General features: G+C 45.4%; 2 protein-coding genes across 4 annotated transcripts; both read right to left on the reverse strand.

Moving 5' to 3' along the window:
- Nucleotides 1-13456: 13456 nt before the first annotated feature.
- On the reverse strand, nt 13457-14317 carry LOC136489053 (uncharacterized). The gene has a single exon (XM_066485792.1). The coding sequence runs from the start codon at nt 14315-14317 to the stop codon at nt 13457-13459; it is 861 nt and encodes a 286-aa protein (XP_066341889.1).
- An 842-nt stretch (nt 14318-15159) lies between these two features.
- LOC136486868 (probable LRR receptor-like serine/threonine-protein kinase At3g47570) lies at nt 15160-21015 on the reverse strand. 3 transcript variants are annotated; one of them, XM_066483925.1, is made up of 3 exons: nt 20806-21015; nt 15991-18787; nt 15160-15906 (listed from the first exon to the last, which is right to left on the reverse strand). In XM_066483925.1, the coding sequence occupies exons 2-3, from the start codon at nt 18773-18775 to the stop codon at nt 15515-15517; spliced, it is 3177 nt and encodes a 1058-aa protein (XP_066340022.1). In that variant the 5' UTR covers nt 18776-18787; nt 20806-21015; the 3' UTR covers nt 15160-15514. The 3 variants fall into 3 exon arrangements, with proteins under 3 accessions (XP_066340022.1, XP_066340021.1, XP_066340023.1); XM_066483924.1 differs by lacking the exon at nt 20806-21015 and adding an exon at nt 19584-20780 and having other exon boundaries at nt 15991-18705; XM_066483926.1 differs by lacking the exon at nt 20806-21015 and adding an exon at nt 19584-20779.
- Between the last annotated feature and the right edge of the window lie 1254 nt (nt 21016-22269).

Below are 22269 nucleotides of genomic sequence, written 5' to 3' on the forward strand. Positions count from 1 at the left end.
TGCCACTTACTTATCATGTAATAAACATATACTAAAATTTTGAGCTCAATTAGAATAAGTTGATTTATTTCATAATTTTGAATTAAATAATTAATTCATAAAAGCAAATAGTAACCTTTAATGACTTAGGTTTTGTTTGAAATTTTGGATTGAGTGATGACCTTGGGTCATTAGTTGATAATGAACCTTGGCAATTGATGTATTTGTTACGAAAAAGATTTAGTTTGTTTGACTTGCAACTGTACCGCGAAGGAAAGTTGTATTCAAATTGTTAAATTTTGCATCCATCATCGAGCATCATGTTTCATATTCCGCATCATGTTAAACATGGCATTGTTATTACATGTAGTGAACAAAGGTGAACACGTGGTAGTTAATCAAGTTGTTGAGGAGGTTAATCCGTCTGTTGAGGTCGGATCGAATACTTGTAAAACGTCGTAAGAACCAGACTTTTCTGTCAACGAAGGCAAGCCCCGGATGCATACAACCCTACCTTGTGTTTTACAAATTAATTTTGCTTTTGCTTTTTTTTACTGCATTAAGTGATTAGGAGTTAAGTAAGAGCCTAATTGGTGCATTACCACCCTTGTTAATCCATATTTACCATATTACCAGTTTTAAACTCGTATATGCCTAGTTTTGCTTAGCTATGCGTAGAACGATGAAAGTCGGGTGACTACCTACCACCTGCAAGTAACAAATGGAACATTGGTTAATTATGTTAGCATGTGATATGGGAATGTGGAGTAATAAATCTAGACAGGGCGGACTCGGTGTGTGTGAGCCACAAGACATGGAGGTCTTGTGAGCGGGGTCTTTCCGCCTGTGTCGATTAAGGCACGTCCGTTGTTGAATTGCATGAGGTGAGAATTTGTAGTACTAACCACATACTCCGGTAAGCCTTTACTCGGCTATTCTATTATGAGAATGGCTACTCGCGCACTGGGAGTGGAGAGATGGCGAGAATAGCGTGTACCCACGTGGCCATGGGCTGGAATGGTGGAGTACTATATTCTCGGGTGGCGCGGACCCATTCTTGTTTTAGAGGATCCGAGGGTAGGTTGGTATATGTAGGTCGGGAACCTACATATGTCGTGTGGTCTGGAATTCCCAGCTGGGTTTATAATCGGTTCGAATCGTCGTTGCTCCTCGGTTATGGAGACTCAACTCACTGTTCATCATCGTAGTAATTAATAACTGGAACTTGAGAAAGGTCTGCGAAAGAGATTGATATGAAGTTCATGTTCTCATTACGGATCATGGCAGATTCATATGTGGTACTTATAAAGTTTTACCTTTGAAGTAAAGAATTTTGTTAAAGAGCTTTTACGCAAAAGAACTTTGATTATTGTTAAAGCCATACCTTGAATCCCATGAGCCGGCATTCCTGAGTTCTATCAGTTTTATTTCGGTTAAGTCTTGTTGAGTACTTTTGTACTCAGGGTTCGTTGACCCCTTGTTGCAGGTGAGCCTCATGAGCAGATCTGTTTTGGATCGTGCTGCATGACAGTTGTTCCTTGTGATGACGATGAGAAGTAAATGTGTGGCCCGTGGGCAGGGCAGTTTTATTGTGTGTTTTGTATTATATTATAATGCCACTCCACTATTTCATTTTGTAATAAGTATCGAACTTAGTTTGTAAGGTTTGAAACAACTAGTTTGTAAACTATGTTATCGTAAGACTTCCGCTGTTTTTACTCTGGTGTCGATATTTGAATAAATGTTGTAATACTGCAATAACTTTGTAATGTGATCATACTCGGAAATCGTGGATGATTCGGGGTTCCCCGAGGACACCCGACAGACTTCTTAAGTTACCAGGAACATATGCATTGTTGTCAAAGGTCGTTGGACAGTGACAAGTGCATGTGGATCCTATAATTTAGGAGGTTCTGCCACAGCAAATGGTCTAGCGTGCTTGGGCAAGGGTTGTGGTGGTGGAGTTTGACACTCATGAGCAAAGTGACCTTCTTGTCCACACTCAAAACATCTCTTTGGCTTAGGGTTTGACTTGTATTGTTATTGATGTTGAGCTTGAGTTTTCTTCTCTTGATTTGCCAAGTACCCAATACCACTTCTATCTATCTTCATCATGGTGTTCATGAGTAGCTCACTTTAGAGATATTAGCCTCTTGTGAACTTGCTCAAACCGGTCTTGAGATGTTCTTTCTCTAACTTGAGCTTCTTGTTTTCTTCTCTAAGTTCATGATTTTTCTCCATCTTGAGTCTCTTGTTCTCTTATTTAAGCATCTCATTCTCAAGAGCTATATCACAATCATTGTCAAGATTCTCTATCACAATTGTGTTAGTGGTTGATAGCTTTTTAAGATCTTTCTTGAGCTTTTCATTCTCATTCTTGAGCTTGACATAATCATGATAGTTATCAGACTCAACCACTTTCTTGTCTTTGCTACTAGAACCTTGCTCAATGCTCTCAACAATCAAGTCATCACATGATGTAGCTATATCAATCTTAACAGCATTGTTAGTAGCATCATGTGGCTCATTGAATAATAACTCATAAGAAAGGACAAGATTGTCATGATTAATCTTGAGATTGGTGTACTCTTCTTTTAGCAAATTGTAACTAGTGGTGAGCTCATTATGTATCCCCTCAAGTTTATCATGTTTTTCTCTAAGCTCCTTTTTAGAGGACTTGAGCTCCTTGAGTTTGGATGACATAATTTTATTTTCTTCTCTAAACTCAACACTAGCTTTTTCGGCTGTTATACTTTGCTAAGAGTGAGTCCTTCTCAAGTTCTATCTTTTCATTTTTAGCTCTTGTCTTTCTAATGATTTTAGTGTATTGGTTTAACAACTTGACAAGATCATCATAAGAGGGTGATTCAAATTATTCATCACTATCACTACCATTTTTATCATTGCTAGCATTATCATCACCACTACTATCATCATCATTTTGTACCTTTCGTTCACCCTTGGTCATAATGCATAGGTGTGTAGAGGATGACGGCGGTGGTGTCGGTGAAGATAGTGAAGAATCAATCACAAGAGCGGCCACCTTCTCATTCTCATTCTCACTTTCATCATCAGATGAGCCACTTGATGATTCAATATCCGTGAGCTAATCACCAACAATGTATGCTTTGCCATTCTTCTTCTTATTCTTGTGAAATTCCTTTTTCTTGTCATCCTTCTTCTTATATGGCTTGTTCTTCTTCTTCTCATCATCATTTTTATTACTTGAGTCATCTTTCTTGCCCTTGTACTTCTTCTTGTACTTGTTTTTCTTGGGTTTAGGGCATTGATGAGCTAGATGACCAAGTTCTCCACAATTATAGCAATTCATCTCGGAGATGGGCTTCCTTCTATCACTAGTGAAGAATTGCTTCTTCTTGTCATCAAATTTGACACCATTCTTGTTTAGCTTCTTAAGCATCTTGGTAGTTTTTCTCACTATGAGAGCAAGACTTGCATCATCAATCTCATCATCACTTGAGCTATCATGATCAACTCTTCCTTTGCCCCTCTTCTCTTGGCTAGCCTTGAATGACAAATCTTTCTTCTTGGTGGAAGAAGAGCCATCTTATGGAGTGATGTGCATGTACATCTCATGTGCATTTATCTTCCCCAATATTTGAGTGGGTGTAGCAGTGGAAAGATCACTTTGATGAAGCACCATCATAATATGCCCATATTTGTCAATGGAGAGGATACTCAAGATCTTTCTTACAACATCGGAGGGTTGTATTTATGTGAGTCCAAGCCCATTGACTTCCTCTACAAGAACATTTAAGCGTGAATACATCTTATTGGCACTTTCTGTAGGAAGCATCTCAAATGAATTAAGCTTTTTCATTACAAGGTGGTAGCATTTTTTACGCTCACTCTTGGTTCCCTCATGGAGCGCATAAATATCGAACCACAGTGCATGGGCGTCTTTGTGGTTCCGCACACGGTTAAAGACATCCTTGCAAAGGCCTCTAAAGAGGGTGTTTCTAGCCTTTGCATTTCACTTCTCGTAATTAACCTCATCACCTTGAAGGTTGATGGGATCCTTAGGTTTTGAGAAGCCTTGCGAGGCGGCTCTAAGAATTCTAATATCTAAAGCCTCTAGATATGCCTCTATGTGAATTTTCAATAAGAAAAATCATCTCTCTCAAAGATAGGAGGGGGTCCATCCCCGTGGGACATCTTGCTCTAGGCGGTTAAGCCTAATTTAGGGAGCACGAAGCTCCGATACCAATTAAAAGAATCAAGATACCCAAGAGGGGGGTGAATTGGACTAATTCTAAATTTTTGTAATAATTAAGTCCTATACTTAGCCCACTTTACCCCTTGTGCCTAGAATGTGTTTCTATTGTTCTCCCGCACAAAAGTTTTGCACCCTAGGTTTCAATCCTACTCTAGCATGACAATTCTAGGAATGTAAAGACATGCAATGAATTACTCAAATATAAATGCTCAAAGTAAAGAGAGGGAAAAGAACAAGGCGATGTTTTCCCGAGATATCGGAGAGTCGTCACTCCCCACTAGTCCTCGTTGGTGCACCCGTGCAAGGGTGTAGCTCCCCCTTGATCCACGCGAGGATCAAGTGCTCTCTATGAGTTGATTCTTTGACACTCCGCCATGATGAATCGCCCACAACCGCTCACAACATGACTTGGATCATCCACAAGCTCCGTTGGATGATCACCAAGCTCCCAATCGCCACCGAGCTGTCTAGGTGATGCCGATCACCAAGAATAACAAGCACAAACTCTCACCTGACCAAGACAAGCCTAATGAGAAGGGTGGATGCACACTTGCTACTCCCTATGCACTAATAAGTTCCTTAATATTGGATTATCACCTCACTAGGCTCTTGCTCTCCCTTGCACTCCAAAGGTGTTTCTCAGCTGAACAAATGGGCAAAATGCCTCCTATGGACGAGTGGAGTAAGTATTTATACCTCCTCATTCAAAACACAACGTTTGGAGGCTAAGTCAGCACTCTGCGGGCTGACCGGACGCTCCGGTCAGTTATACGTGCCACTGTGTCAGAGAGAGCCGTTAAGTTCTGACCGGGCTCTGACCAGCGTCCGGTCATCACCCATTGGACGCGTCCGGTCAATAAAAATCCTCTATGGAACCTCTCTGGAGTCGACCGGACGCAGGCACCCTAGCGTCCGGTGCTCCTCCACTTAGCGTCTGGTCAGTACCAGACGACTGCAGTTGATTGACCGGACTCTAACCAGCGTCCGGTCAGCACACACCGGACGCGCCCGGTCAGGAAAATGCCTATTTAGAACCTCTCTGGAGTTGATCGGACGCAGGCACCCAGCGTCCGATGCTCCTTCACTCAGCGTTCGGTCAGTACCAGACGACTGCAGTTGATCAAATAAACTGACCGGACTCACCCTCCAGCATCCGGTCACAACCAGACCTGCGTCCGGTCAGTCATTTGACCCTGCATTCACTTCCAACTCAAAATCCTATGTGAATGAAGTTGGCTCCAATTAATCTTAGGGCTATTCCTGAGCTACCTATGACAAGTGTGCATCACACCTAACCCACTAGACTCACTAAAGTCAAGCTACTAGTCCATACCCTTTTAATAGTACGGCCAAAGGAAAAACAAAGTCCTAAACTACTCTAAGTGTCTTTCCAACACCAAACGACACTTAGAACTAGTCCGTCCTTAACCTTGTGGTCCATCCTTTGAAAACCAAAACGATTTCCATCGACGGAGGCATGACAACCATGATTGCCCAATCAATTTCTATTACCATGACCGAACTCAAATTGCCTCAACAAAACACACGTTAATTATATTAATTTCGTGTCGTTATTAATCACCGAAACCTTACTAATGACCTAGATACTTTCACGCTCCGTCAGGGACGCTTGTGCCGTTCGGCTGAGTAAGGTAACGATGGAGAAGTCCCGGCCGGAGGCCGCTCGACACGCAAGCCCTGTGAACGTCTTTAGCGCATCCCGCTCGATGTCGGAGTCGGACCGCTGCGCGCGCGCCTGCCACTGACGGCAACATGATGATCAGCAGCAGTAGGTGTGCTTGTCTGAGATTCTGCGTGGTTTCTCGTGTGTCGTAAGGCAGTAATGCCTCGCCATGTGCAGGCTTATAAGCGTGTTGCTGCTGCAGTTCAATGCTGCTGCTGATTATAGTGCTAGTGCAGTAGAAACACAGAGCTTGCATGTATGGTGTCTGCTCCGGTTTTCAAAGTTGTGCCGAACAGTACTGCAAGAACACTTCAGTTTAGGCTGGTGACTTCGTCGTACACTTAACTTGACAGCGATCATTCGCGTAGACTAGACGAGTGACTTTTGCCACATGAGCAGGAGTAGTTGACTTGACTACAGCTAGATTCTTCTTTCTATCCATTGTTTGACCGTTATTCTTCCTGATGATTTTACTATTTCACATACCAGCCGGTCCAGCTCATTCAAACACACTATCGCACCGACACTGACTGAAACAGAGCTCGGATTGGATGACACTGACAGAATTCGGTTCTGATCATATTCTTGCTGATTTGCGCTTTACATACCAACCGATGACTGACTGACTGACTTTATCAAGGTTTGCGCTGACTTTTGCTCTGGAAGGATTATCAAGGTTGCCGAGGCAATTTCATAGGATACATCATTATAATGTAATCGCTAATTGGTCTAACATGTTCTTAATGTAACCTCTCTCCCCTGCCATCCTGCAACTCGAATTCGCTAACCTCATGCCTCCTGGGCGCCAGCCCTCCACACTACCAAGATATCTCTGTATCCTTGGTTAATATACCAGGTGGAGGCTCCCCCCCCCCCCCCCCTCGTAACCTATTACCATAAAAAAATCTTGGATATCTTAACCAACTGTTACTAATTAGGCATTTAAGGCCCTGTTTGCTTGAACTACTTTTCAGTCGGGTCAGTTTATTTCAGCTTATTCTCCCTCACAGAACACTATTGAATCAGCCAAAACCAGCCGGCTTATGTACTAGCCGAACATACGATAGACGCTCTAGAAAGCCAAAAGGAGATAAATTTCTCACAAAAATCCTAAAACACATAGCCATCAATCCCATATGCTCTAATGAACCGACAAGAATAGCTATTAGATCATTCTATTTTTGGAAAAGAAAATAACTCCCTTTGCCATTATGAAATGGCTTAAAGGAGCCCTCTAAATCTATATCTTAATTTCCCACCCCTATAGATATGAAAAAATATATGAAGTGAAACCCTAACTTCAAATCTGAACAAGTCATCTATGCCACTATGAAAATAACATAAAGTAACACTCAGATTTCCATACAAATTACCAGCTTCTCATTATTCACTATTACTAGGGATGAATTGAAACTGGTGATTGGATGTTACGGATACCGAATATGGGTAGTCGTTTCTTTCTAGGATTTAGAGTTGGGTATGGATAGTGTTAAGAAAATATTCAACTTCTTCCATTATGAAAAACATATATAACATTGTAAATGTACACATGTGATTACGAAAGATGGTATAGACCCTGTTCGCTTCGCTGAAAAAAAACAAGACGAAACACTGTTTCGGTTGATTTGTTATGAGAGAAAAAATACTATTTCAGCTGAAAAAACAAGCTAAAAAGTACGGATTATAAAACAAGCGAATAGGGCCATAAAGTAACACTTCTAATTTACATCTAAATTATTCACCTCTACCATTTTATATCATAACTTATAATATGTTTGTAAACTACCCAGTTTTGCCGATGTTAAATTCAGAGTAAACATAAATATCATGTGTCACCATGTATAATTTTATAGTTTTTGGTCAAGAAAAAAATGTTCACATAACAAACTAAACCTTATACCAAACTGTATATATGTTCCCAAATCACCCGATTCTACCAATGTTAAATTAAGAATAAACATAAATGCTATTTGTCACCATATAGAGTTTTATAGTTTTTCTATCAAGAAAAAAAATCTCCGCTTAACAAATTACACCATTTACCAAAGTAGCCATTAATTTTCATAGATTATATTAATAATCTGTGTTAATAAATTACAAATGTAAGTTTATACATTTTGATTGGAGACTTTTCCCGGTGTGCCATTATAAAAGATCGCAGTTCCTGTGTGCCCCTAGAAAAATTCAGCGGTCTTCAGCGCCACTACTCTAACTTTTTCGTGTCCTCCATGCCACTTCCGTCAGTTTGGGCTCTAACGCCGTCAAACTGCAGGTGTGAAAAGACGAAAATACCCTTAAGTCTAAATATGTTATTAATTTTTTTAGCATCTTAACGACTTCAAATGAAAAAACTCAAAACTATAAAGTTGTAGATCTCGTCGAGATCTATAATTTTCATATAAAATTTATTTTTATTTAATTCCACAAAAAATATGATTTGATATGATTAATATATCTTAGAAAAATCATCATATTTTTTTACGGAATTAAATAAAAATAAATTTTATTTAATCCAGAGATTAGGGATAAGGACAGAGAAAAAGTTACCATAATTATCTGAGAAATGTCTTACCCACTGCCTGATTGCTTCAGGACAAGGTCCAAGACTAGGTTGTTGAGGCCAGGAGTCCTAAAGCTACACCATCCCCAGCTGAATATCTTCATTATGCTCAAAAACATTTCCTTGGCTATTGATCCAGCCCATCAGATCACCCTCTTGGATCTCTTCAGGCATAAGAGGCTGTAGATTATTAAAATCAAGAAAGGGCACAATTTTCACTAGAGGTACAGGTAACTAAACTTATGGAAAGACTTCTGAATCAGTGTATGTATCATCATCCATTGCTAAGACCTGTTCTTTAGCCACAGGAGGGATTGTAGCCTAATGCTGAACATTTTGAATGACTTCTTCTACAGGCATAACCAAACCATATTCCTCAACAAGATTTTCCTGCCCACCTTGTTGAGCTTCAACAGGCTGAATTGGGATTAAAAGAGGTACTTCATCCATATTGTGCTGAATTCCAAGATGATCAGCAGGATGGCCCTACCCAAGTTGGGCTACATTCTGGTTAGGCCAAGGGGCCCAAACTTGGTTACCTTGGTCTTCTGCAAAATGATTCTGTGCATTGGGGCCATTTGGAGGAGGAGCTGGCCCATTACCTGGTTGCCCATAACCAAAGAACTCAAAATGATTAGGGTCAATATCATCTGGGTCTTCTGGTGGGAAATCCTCATCTTGAGGTTGGGCCCCCAACATTGTTGCTGAAATTATCTCGCACTAGACTGTCTAACTATCAGACTCTAGGGTTTCACCTTTAGAAAAATTGGAAAACCATGGAATGGCATCCAAACCAGTGACTCTAACTTTGACCAAAGCTCTAGCCATATGATCATGGTCCTCTTCCCAAACCATAAGCTTGCCAAACTGAGAAATTGCTTTATCAACCAGAGAATACGACCAGATGACAACATTGAGGCCAATCATCATCAACCACACCTCATGTGTATACACTGCAGTCTGTTATTCCAAGCTCGGTCATGGGCAATGAAGGAAATGTGAGTGTTGCCAAACTGATGAGGGCCATTGTTAATCAAAGAGTCCCTGTGTGACACTTGGTTAAGGGTGACATAAGCCTGACCAAATGGGCAGGGCTAGATTGACTAATACGGCATGCCCATCTGCACATTCAAAAATTCCACGAGAGTGCCATGGATGTCATTGAAATTCATCTGACCGTGTGGCAAAGGATGGATGAAGGCAATGGCGACATCATTATTGACTCGCTGCAATCGACCAGTAACAACTCGATGCATGGTAAGCCGACCAGGAACCATCACACGCAGACCCCAAGTAGGCATGAAAGGAGTTGGGTCAACAAACCTATACGCCATAGTGGAAGGATCGGGGTTCACTGTACCATCAATTGGTAGCAAGCAAATGGTGAATGCCAAGAACACGAGATGAGTACTCACCGAACGTTGAGAAGATGATTGACGGTGGTGACGAGGACGGCAATGACACCTCAAGCAGGGAAGGTGGGGAAGAGCCGTTGTCGTCGAACTCTGGAGCCCGAAGTCTCCAAGGCCGACGCCAGGGGACGATGACAGGGGAGGAAATGGACTGAATTCCAACCAACTCTTTAATTTATTCAGAAACAGAGAGATAAAATCTCGGCGTATAAGGCTGCTAAGGTCCACCATTCAGCGAGTGAGTAGAGCGACTATTACGAGAATTCGAAGGGGCACTCTGATCATTGATGGGGCGTGAGGATCGAGGCGGGAGACTGCATTTTCCAGAAATGTGACCAAAGCCGAGACAATTCTGGCATCGCGGTGGGTTATTATAGGCAGTCCTAGCATGGGCCGGTGATCCTTCTAAGGTGATATAGGAACGGGTGATATAGATCCTTCTAGGGTCAGAAATTGGGCCCAAAATACCCGCGGGTGATATAGGAACGTTCTTATAATTAGGGGCATTGATAGGGTAATCAAGTAAAAACAAATTTACGACGAGAATTAAAAGGTAATTCAAATTTTGAAAACTCCATGGAATTTGAGCTCGAAGCAGGAAAGCGAACAACAGGAATGGAGATTGGAACAGAATTAGCACCAACAGAATTGGCACCAGTAAGACGTACCGACTTGCGCTTTGAGACTTCCATCCATTCAACAGCTTGCTCAATGCACCAATTACGATATTCAACTTTAAAATTGGGGCCTCCATTGTGCCAGAGATGGAAGAAGACCTTGAAATCTTGACATTCAAAAGAGCGTAGATTATAGATATGGAAGCCAACCTGATAAGAGACCACTGAGAACCTAAAGACTATGTCATCCAGCTGCACAACTCTGAAAGCTGAAGGGGAACCACCAATGACAGCTTGAAGAAGATTCTCAGTCAAATGCTCTGAGAGACAGAATTTACAATGTCCCATAGAGAGAACAAGGATGAAATCCTTAGCAGCTGAAGATGGATCACTGGTAACAGAGGAGCCATACCGACAAAGAATTTCAGCCTCCACCACCTGGCCAGGGCGAGTGTTGAAAACAGAGGAAGCCATGGTCATCCGGCGCTAAGTGGCGTCATGGACAGAGCTCACCATTTCGCCAAGTAAAATCCTTTCCGGCAAAACGTCGAGAACCTGCGTGCGAGTATCACAAGAACCACCATAGCTCTAGCAGAACCTCGATGCGGACCAGGGAAGACGCTCGGCCGAGATAGCCGGCGGCGGCCAGGGCCGGGGTGGCCGTCGGCGCTAGAAGGTGCTCTCTCTCGAAGTCGCTCCTCACCTAACCTAATGAGGGTGGGATGGTGGGGAAGGTGGGAGGACACCGGTGCCAGAGTGGAAGCGGGGGGGGGGGGGGGGGGGGGGGGGTGGGTGGCCGGCGGCGGACTAAGTGGCCGCCGACGGTAGGAGGGAGGGAGGGAGACCAGGTTCACACTAATAAGAGGAGGAGTTGGTGAGGGCGCCGGTGGAGGCACAGTACGCAGAGTACTGATTAGCGTCCACAAGAAAGCTCTGCTGTCATATTTATTTTTTTTTTATCACAGATGTTAATATTGGTCAAACTTTAAATTGTTGGAGTCCACGAAAAGTAAGAATTGCATCGGACGGAGGGACTACTGTGCGGCCAATGTATATTCGTTTATGCCCGTACACAAATATTGGCGCCGTCTCGAATCACGACTCACGAGTTGACACAAATCCGTATCCATGTCAGTTTCCCAATTTACCGGCACACTAGTAGAGAGGCTCCAGCTGGACCACGTGTATAGAATGTTGCAATCATTGACTGATGACTTGTTACAAAATATCTAGGCTCGATCTAATTTCGCACGATTCAGGTTTTCAGCAAGATTCTAGCGTTGCCTAGAAAACTTATTGACTGTTGACGAATATACATGATGTTTCGTTGCTAGCTATAATTTGCCACACTTGGCCGCGGAGGATGTCAGTGCTAATGGCGCCAGGATCCCCGTCTTCTTCACAGCAGTACTTCATCACGCTTGGACACCGGGATGTGGTCCATCTGCTAAACAACGATCCATCTGCTCCTAATGGTCATGTTGGTCCGCTTTGGTATCGGCTTCTTCTTTGGGCGGGGAGTTGATGAGAGATGGCTGCCTCTTTCCCAGGAACTCCTCGGTGAACCTGGCCAGTCGCTTGGCGGCCTCCTTCGATGTGGGCGTGTCCTCAGTGCTCAGCACTTGAGCTCCTCCATTTTGCGGCGTCTGTGTGTGGCTGGGTGTCATGTAAGGCGGCCCGGTATCGGCTGTTGCCTGCACACAACCCGTTGTGGTGCCATCGCCTGCCTCTTGCAGACCGGCAGCCATGCACTGAGGACGCGTTTGGTTACCTGCATACGTCGCGGACAAGCTCTACGGATGCAGCTCCGAGCGTTTGGTTGGCTGGTTGGAGGTTGGGGCCTGTCCCATGCGGTGCAAGATTCCCTCGTAAGCCAGGCTCAACTCATACGCCAAACATCCTTGTTCCTCCCCGGCCAGGCTCGCGCGAGCGCAGCAAGCATGCAAACGGGACATGTCAGTGAGACAGCCGATGCTAGCATGCAGCAAACGAAATCTCCGAACAGCCAGGCTCTGTGAGTACGATAACCGAACACCGGCCATGTGCATGCGCTCGGCCTGGCAACCAGGCGTACAGCCTGGCTCATCTGAGAAGCTAACCAAACGCGCCCTGAGTCGTCATTGGGGAGGCCGGTGGGACCACCTCCCCGGCCTCAGGCTCCACCGGCTCCCCTGGGACGTAGGTAGGCCCTTGCTTTCCTTGATGTGCACCGAGCAGCTCTGCCTCCAGGATGAATGAATCCAAGGCCAGCTGTACTCCGGCGTTGTCTTTGTCCAGGGCGCCTGGTTCAAACTCGAAATGACAGGTCCCCCAATCTGGTGTCTTTCCACGCTGTGGCTCAGGCGCTGTGACCGTGTTCGCGGCCGGCTCGGCGTCGACGACCCCCCTGCAGCCGTGGCCCAGGCCCGCTGGTGTCGCTATCATCGGAGGTCGGCGGCAAGGGTGGCGGTGAGTGGTCACCCCAGATGGAGTCCGCGACACGCCAGACATGGATGGTTACCCGGTACGTGAAGGTGCCCTCATAAACGCTGGGGATGCTCCTAAAGCCGCGTGTTGCGTCAGCGGCGTAGACATCGGCACTGGCGTCCGCCACCAATGCAGTGACGGCGAGCCTCAGACCTCGTTCGGCGTCGTCGTCAATGGCGGTGCTCCGATGGATGAACGCACCTTCCAGTTGCCATTGGGCCTATTGGCCGATCGTTGACAGGTCTCGGCCTTCAGTGCTGGGACCGCCCATGCCAAACTACGGCGGGTTGATGGGTGGGGTGGAGCCCGCCGCCTGCGATCCTTCCGGCGTCGTCTGCACCTTGACGGAACGGTGCTGGCTGGTGGTGCCGGTGCCGTCCCTGGCGTTCCCTGGTGAGCGGCGCCGCATGCAATCTCTAGCAAGGTGCCGGAAGCCCCTGCACTAGAGACACCGCAGTGGCAGGTGGAAGGTGGAGAGCCTGTCAGTGTAGGGGAGGCAGTTTAGGAACTTGCCACGCAGTGCCTCTGGGATGCGCCGTCGTCGTGAAGGTCTGGGGGCCTGCACAGCGATGTCTCGCGGCCCCTCCAGGAGATTGGGCAGCACCTCCCTCCAGCCTTCCGCGTCGGGACCTGAGATGCGGCGCCAGCCCCGTAGGGGCACTCGAGGTCCGAGACAGAGGTGAGCGGGGACGCGTGCGGCACCGTCACGGTGGCCACTATCGACTCGGTTTCCCAATCGGAGGTGGGCCGACAGGCGATCTTGCTCGGGCGTGGATCTTTGCCGTCTCTGCGCGACCTCCTCCTTCGTGTTCTGCGGTGCCTGGGGCGCGGTGGACGGGCAGCATCCACCTCCGGCGCAGCCTCCACCGACCACTCTTCAACAACATGGGTGGTTGGCTGCGTTCTAGGACCTACCAAGTTGGTGTTCATCATCCATGTCGGAGAGCTCCAGCAGATGGCGTCGAGCTTGGAAGATGGTGGCGGTGGGGAGTCGGAGGAGTCGCAGTCGGAGTCAGAGTCCATCCAACGTAAGGTCTTGGGGCGACTGGGTGTTTCGCCAAGGTAGAATGATGGCGCGTGCGGCAAGAGAGTTGGGCCCTTACCAGCGGAGGCTCGACGGGAGGCTGGGAAGGCCGCCGGTGCCTGGGTGGCGGCCGGTAGGCTGGGTGGGGGAGCAGGGTGGGTGGATTGAAGCTGCGGCGACGGGGAGGGGGTGGCGGCGCTGGACCTGGTGGTGGCGCATCCGGGGGAAGCAGGGGCTGCGGTGGTGAAGGGATTTGGGGGCGCAGAGGGAGCAACGAGGGGAAGGGTGCCTCCGGCGCTAGGCTGAAGGCCGGCAGTGGGGAGGGGGCGGCGGCGCATCTAGGGAAGGCTGGGTTTGTGGAGGTGCTCGGATCTGCTGGCGTAGAGGAAGCAGGGAGGAGAAGGGAGGGGAGGGGGGAGCCAGCGGCGCCGGGCAAGAAGCCGGCAGCGACGCCGGATCTGGCGGCGGCGCAACTGGGGGAGGCTGGGGCTGAGGTGGGATCTGCAGGCGTAGAGGGAGCAGGGAGGGGAGGGGGGCAGCCAGCGCCAGGCTGGAGGCCGGGGAGTAGGGGGGCGGGGGCGGCCGCTAGGGGTTGCGCCGCCTGGGGTTCGCTCCCGCTTGTTTAGTTCTCCAAACTACCGAAAAGTACACTACGTCGTATCAAACTTACGGTACATGTATGAAGTACTAAATATAGACGAAATCAAAAACTAATTGTATAGTTTGCTTTAACTTTGTAAGACGAATCTTTTAAACCTAATTAGTCAATATTTGAACAATAATTCATAAATATAAACGAAATGCTACACTAGGGAATCTTTACTGTACAAAGTTTGCCCAACTAAACACCGCCCGAGCAGATTTTGATCCCCTAAATCTACAAGTTCAGAATGTCGCAGACATAGCGCTAAAAAGTATCGTTTTTTAACAATACAACACGCATTCAAACTTGAATTATCATGTCATTATTTTTTCTATCGTAACGCGCGAGCATGATCTAGTAATAAAAACAATGTTTTCGATGGCCTGTTGGTTCAGTATTATTTTTTACTGTCTCTCTTTTCGATGTGTCACGTGAACCCCACCTTTCTAAGATGACCCTAAGCAAAACGCGCATAGTTGCCTTCTTAGTAACACCATGTAAAATACTTAAATGATAATCCATTGTTACGAAAAGAAGTGGTGCTACTGTTTTTACTTCTTCCTCAAAGCTCTCTTACAAATAACAGAGAAAAGCATCGGTACACACAAACTTTGTACCTTTTAGCAGGATAACACATTTTTTTTTTCATTTTAATGAAGAGAAAATACATAGTTGCAATGAAAGCAAAGTTCTAATGAAAACAAATTTTGTGTTGAAATGTCCTCAGCTTTGGAGTTCTAATGGAAACACATTCCTTGATCAACAGTGTCTTTTTTAGGAAATATTGCCAATGTTGGGTACACCAAGCCAGGTTCAGTTTGGCAGCATGCTGTGAGTCTGAAATACAGCAATAGAGTGCAACATGTCCCCTAACAGTAATATATATTATTACTTAATTGTTTGCCCTTGGTAGGTTTGCGAGATAGCAGCTCCTTATCTTGCGCATCTCGGCTGCAGCATCACTCATGGGCTTTCTCTCTGATGGTGTTAGCTTGGTGCAGGACAGCGCAAGTTTACTGACAGAAGTAATGGCATTTTCAATCTCTTCCCCTCCATTGCTTCTGTGTTGTGGCTTTCTTGCATACGTCTCATCAGTGGACAGCAGTACTGGATCAATTATGTCCATCAGCTTCTCTGGAAATGCTATCTGAACAAAGCCCTGTAAGGTCAATCCATCCACAAACATGGCATCGGTTGGGGCCTTCCCTGTAAACATCTCAAGGAGCAGAACTCCAAAGCTGAAGACATCTCCACACAAGGAGACCTGACCGCCTTCCCCATATTCTAAAGTGCAAGAACAAGAAAAAATGTCAATATGCTCTATGGAGTACCTGTAAGAGAATGATGCAGTTACATATTTTCAGTTACCTGGAGCCACATATCCAACTGTTCCTCTTATTCCGGTGAAGGTATTCGAATTGATCACAGGATCACCTTCTGAATCAGAAAGAATCTTTGCAATGCCAAAATCTCCAACACAGGCAACAAAGTCCACATTCAAAAGAATATTGCTTGGCTTCAGGTCACAGTGGACTATCGGGGGCTCACAATTGTTATGCAAATAGTCCATAGCATCAGCAACATTGACAGCAATGTTCAATCTTTGCAGTAGTGTCAGGCCTGGTATAGGTCTGGACACATCTGAATCAGGACTAAGGTAATGTAGCCACTTGTCAAGGCTTTGGTTTGGCATGAACTCAAACACAATGGCTTTGAAATTATTCTGTTTCGAGTCAGAACTAGAGCAGCAGGTTATGACGCTGATCAAGTTGCGATGGCGGATCTTACTAAGAGCTCCACACTCGACTACAAAGCTTTTGGAAGAACCTGACTGCTGCAGATCAAAAACCTTAACAGCTACTTCAGTTTCAACATTTTTCAGTGACAATGTGCCCTTATATACGGACCCATATCTTCCTCTTCCAATCAAATTGCTACCAGAAAAGCCATTAGTGCCTTGGAACAGCTCAGCATAAGAAACTTTAGGATATTTATCATCCAAGAAAGAGATGGCTGCTCCTGCCATTGTTGTAGCATGAGGTCCCTTTTTCCTTCTCCAATAAAAGGAGAGAAGTACCAATATCACACAAAAAAGGCTCCCAGTAGAGATTATAATTATGAGAACTACATGACGTTTCATGTCCCTATGCTTCCTGGAATGAACTGGACAAGCAGGCAAATGTAGTTCCTGCAGACCACCACACAGCTCATTGTTACCAACAAACAAGAACCCTGTCGATTTGGCAAACACGCCTTGCATAGGAACTAGGCCACTGAGATGGTTGAAAGAAATGTCAAGTTGGGACAAGGAGGTCATATTTTGCAAGGTCATCGGAATTTGCCCAGACAAGTTGTTGTGTGCAAGATACAGTTCTTCCAAGCCCTTCATGCGTCCAAATTCTTGAGGAATTGCACCCAACAAGAAATTCTCTGTCAAATTCAGAACTACCAAACCATACATTTCACTAATAGATGTAGGGAGGCTTCCGCTAAAGGAGTTATCATCCAAATGGAGCTCGAGCAAGCTTTGGCAGTTGCTGAGGGTGTCCGGTAGTGAACCAGATAGGTTATTTCTGGAGATATTTAAATACACAAGCTTAGTAAGACTACCAACTTCAGGTGGAAGGGGGCCGTTGAAATGATTGTCGGACAAATCAAGGATGTAGGACAGAGATGAAAGGTTAAAAATTTCTTTGGGAATTGGACCTGCAAATGCATTGCGCGAGAGGGTTGCGACGCTCAACATCTGCAGGTTGCTAATGCTAGAAGGAAGAGATCCCTCAAGATTGTTGTTGTCCATAGTGATTATCTGAAGCAGTGTTAGATTACCGATTGAGGGTGGAATTGTCCCCGACAGCATGTTGCCATCGATTCCCAAAGCCCGCATCATTTTCAGACGATAAATTGTGCTTGGCAGAACACCGCTGAAATGGTTGTGGCTGAGGAAAAGCTTCTGCAAGTTTACAAGATTACCAATGCCAGGAGGTATATTCCCATAGATCTCGTTGAATCCAGTGTAAAGCACCTGCAGATGTGTCAATGATAAGTTTCCGACAGAGGCTGGCAGCTGACCCGCAAGCATATTGTTCCGGAAGCTAAGCACACGTAGCCAGGTGCAGTTGGTCAAGAGCGAGACGAACTCCCAGCCCTCCATGGTGCTTGCCTCAATTTGGTTTGAGTCAAAGGAAAAAATGCTTGGGCAAAGTGTTCCTATCTCCGGTGGCATCCTTCCAGTGAAATTGTTGAGACCCAGGTCTATGGTATCAATCATGGTTGCATTGGCAAGGGAGGCCGGAACATTCCCTGTGAAGTGATTCACTGCGAGGTAGATGAACTCAAGGTTTGGTTGGTTGTTTCCCCAGTTGGATGGCAGTGTACCATGCAGATCATTTTGATCCACACCGAATCCAATCACTGACGATAGGTTGAACACAGCTTCTGGGACCTCACCCGAGAGGTGGTTCGCAAACAAAGCAAACCACTGGAGGTTCTTGAGCCTTCCAAGCTCTTTTGGGATGGAACCCTCAAGCTGGTTATACTGGAGATATAACGCCTGCAGGTATGTGAGATTGCCCAGGGATGGCGGGATGCTGCCGGTCAAATTGTTCTTTGACAAGATCAAAGCCACAAGCTTTGGAAAACCACCAAGCCAAGAGGGGATTTCCCCGGTAAGATGGTTCTTGTCAAGAATGATGTTTACAAGACCAGTGCAGTTGCTTAACCCGTCAGTGATTCCACCATGAAGTGAGTTTCCAGTGAAAATCAGATACTGCAACTGCCAAAGGCGGCCAATGGTAGACGGAATCTCGCCCTGCAGCTTATTTGAGCTAAGGTCAAGGATCTTCAAGAATGTTAAGTTTCCGATGGCAGGGGAAATGGTGCCAACAAGGCCCGCCGACGATAGATTCAGAGCTGACACCCTGCCCTTGTGCCTCAGGCTGCAGGTAACCCCAGTCCAGTGGCAGAAATCACTAGTTGTGTTCCATGAGACAAGTGCGGGCGACTGCTGGCTCAGGCTTGCCTTGAACTGGAGCAGGGCGTCCCTGTCAGTAGCAGTCTCATTGCTGAATGGTGACGTCCATACTTGAGCAAATGAAGTTGGCATCGGTTGGAGGACATAAGGTAACAGCAGCAAAAGAATTGCCGGCGACATTGATATACACACCTTGCATAGGCACGAACAAGCATTAAAAGTGCAGAAAACAGATTCGTGGACAGAAAACAAACTCCTTTAAAATGTCATACAGTTCTACATGAGTGGGGGCAACTATTAAAATCGTTGTGTTATCATACAGCCTTCTATGCCATCCATTCCGAATTGTAGTTAAGTTTGGCTTTGTGACTTTGTCCTTTGACAGATATCCACAGAATTCTAAGAACAAATCTCGATAAAATTTTGCACATATTTCAAACATGAGCAAATTTTGACAAAATTTTTTTTGATGCATTACGACACTACTTGCATAGTATATCGAAGTATCCAAACTATGAATGGCAACACCATATCCAAATCAAATCAGGGCATGTTTGATACACATGGCTAGTTACTAGTTGGGCTAAAAATTAGACCAAATTAGCTATGGTTGGCTAACAACTAGTTGGAGACTTGGCTAAAAAAGTAGCCCACCTATTAGCCCTCTTGTTTGGATGCACTAGAGCTAATTTGAGCTAAAATTAGCTAGCTAACAATTAGCACAACATGCCCTCAGATTATGTCCAGAATTTGTTTGTACCCACACACATGGTTGTACCAGGCCTCCAAAACTTTGGCTCCCAATCCGGCAAGCTGAAAAATGACCAAACTCTAACAACAGGTTTAAAATCTTTGTAATTTGGGCAACAATCAAAGCATTAGCTAAATCGTCCTAAAGACCGAAGTTAATTCATCCTTGCAAACCGGATCTAACTGAAGCACATGACATCTCAGGATAGACACAGTCACATGAACTGGGATAACTTACGTAGCCTCTTCAAATCAGAACATGACAGTATGGCAACACCATGGCTATGGCTCAAGTGCTCCAATCCTCCAACTGACCACCCCGCACCTGGTCCCATACTCTCATGTATGGCCTCCTCGCCCGCCCGCTGAGCACCCTGCTCGCCGGCTGGCCGCACCGCATGCCCTTGTCGCCGCCCGGCTGCAGGGGCCCCGACGCCCTACCGCACGCCCGCCGGCCCACGTCACGCTCACGCCTGGCCCTGGCTCCAAGCCCGCTCCAGCCGGCAGCAGGCCCCCACGCCGCGCCTGCCGCCCCACCCACATCGCATCTGGCGCAGCCGACGCCGCAGTGGCCGAGGCGCGCCTACTGTGCTGTGGTCATACTGGCACGCCGCCGCAGCGCCGCACCGCCCCTCTCTGCTAGCTAACACGCAAAGGTTTGCCTGGAGGCTAGATAACGAGCAAGGACACTGTTTTTCGAGTTTTTTTTTCTTTCAAAATTGACATAGTATTATTTATCAGGGTCTCCTGAATTATTCGATATCCAACTTCAAATCCAGCTTAACGAGCCAAGCCGAAGTCGAAAGTCACTTAAAATCAACTCATTTGCCTGGAGTCACTTCAAATCCAGGCTCAACAAGCTTTTTTTCCTCATTTATGGTTTGGATGCCCCCCTTCTATTTTAAAATGTAATTAAGGTAACAAAAAATTGTAAAGTTGCAAAGGTGAATCGGACGACAACAACACCAATCTCGCTTATAAAAATACCAGGTGTACTTGCCCCAACAACAAGAAGCATGAAGATGAAACAAACAAATTATAGTCCTGGGATTCAAATGACAAAAAAAATTCGGACCTGACCGAAACAGATGAATTTCAGAAATTTCGGTACTTTCGGACCAGGATTCACTCGTTTTGAGCAGTCAAAGTATTTAGATTTAGCTAATATTTAAATAAATTTTGGTCAAAATTTGATCAAGAAGCATGAAACAAACAAATTATAGCTTGGTAACTTTGCAATTAGATCAAAATTGACATAAGAGCTTATAGGCATATTTAAACTCTAGACTTGACTAAAAATTTGAATTCAACTGAAATTTTTTGACCAGTATGATGTTGTTTTGGAGCTCACCGAAATGAGTGAATTTCACCGAAATTCGGTCAGGTGAATCCCAGAACCTTAACAACTAGCCTTATCCCATTAAAAGAAGAACTCCTATATTAGTTTATAGATAGAGTACCTTACGGCGCACAATAAACCTCCAGAAATGCCAACACCAGATGAAACATGGAACGAGACTGTCTGCTGATGATTCCCAAGTCCTAACCACGGACGCGAATACTATACTGGTCAGGTTCTCTCTTTGTGTGTGATTCCATCTATACCACCGCTCTACGTTTATTTATATATAATATGCTGGTATAAGACGCCTGGTTCAGTTATTGAACAGGCCAAGATGATTGTTCCGATTCCAATACAATATAGTAGTCGTATATGTATGAACGCCTGTACAACAATTTCGACTTGACTTCCAAGTCTCCCTTGACGTTTCTGCAAGAGTCCACCGTCCAGTCTAGATAACCTGACCAGGACGTCCCCCGTTCGACGTGAGTGGAGTGGAAAGCACGTTACGGTACGGTTCGTGTGGAAATTCACCCAACTATGACCATTGTACTTGGACAGTTCGTGTGGAAATTCACCCAACTATGACCATTGTACTTGGACACGATCGAGTCCAAATGCGACATCTTTGTCACGAAACAAAAGAAATTAAATACATATTCTAATTGTTGTGGTAACCGCACCGCTTCACTGTCAGTTCCGAGCTTGAAAATAAAAAAATAATTAAGACTAGGCTAAAACCGGCAGTGAATAACCACACCACTGTTGGTTTGTGGCTTGCACTGACAGTGAGTTGGCGGCCACTTATCAGTGCCGGTTCTAACCATAAACCGACAGTGATTTGGTACTATCACTGTCGGTTCTAACTAAGAACTGACGGTGATAAAATGACAGTACAAAAAGCTGGCGCCGTCCTCTCCTTCATCCTCTCTTTCATCCCGAGCACACAGGCGCGTGTTTGGGATGCTCCCTCCATTGTTGCGGCCGCTCTTCACCGTGAAGATAGCTCTTGCATTTGAAAGAATGGCTTGATCTTTTTGCTTTAAGGTTAGTAACAAGCATCCACTCCTTTGATTTTCTTGCTTAATTAGCATTGTTTTGATGGCTACAATGCTTGATTCTCATTCTAGTTCTTTCTCCATTGTAGAGAGCATTTTTTCAATTGGACTTTATGCAAGGCTTCCAAGCAAATTGTGGTGAATCCATCGTCCAAAAGGTTGGTGTCTATGAACACATTTAAATTCGTAGCTAATTATTACATGGTGGTCAAGATTGTCATTGTTAGTATGTGTGTTGGTATTTCTTAATGTATATAGAAATAATCCGCAAGCGCACGAAATTACCGTTGTAGCATTTCACCCGGAAGTATTCAAGGTATCGTATTTCCACGAGGAATGGATGTGTAGAATTCTCTTAACTAAATCACCTAAGGTACCAAAAAGAAGGATAGCTCATGTAGTGAGGTTTTTTAGGGATAGAGATTCTAAGATAAGATAGCTTTGCCACTATAGACTTGCTTCGGGCACTAGAGCGCACCTGGTCTGCCAGGCGACATCGGCTTGTAGCCTACGCTAAACCCGAA

This window comes from Miscanthus floridulus, chromosome 10 (genome assembly GCF_019320115.1).
Source record: "Miscanthus floridulus cultivar M001 chromosome 10, ASM1932011v1, whole genome shotgun sequence".
Classification (NCBI taxonomy): Eukaryota; Viridiplantae; Streptophyta; class Magnoliopsida; order Poales; family Poaceae; genus Miscanthus; species Miscanthus floridulus.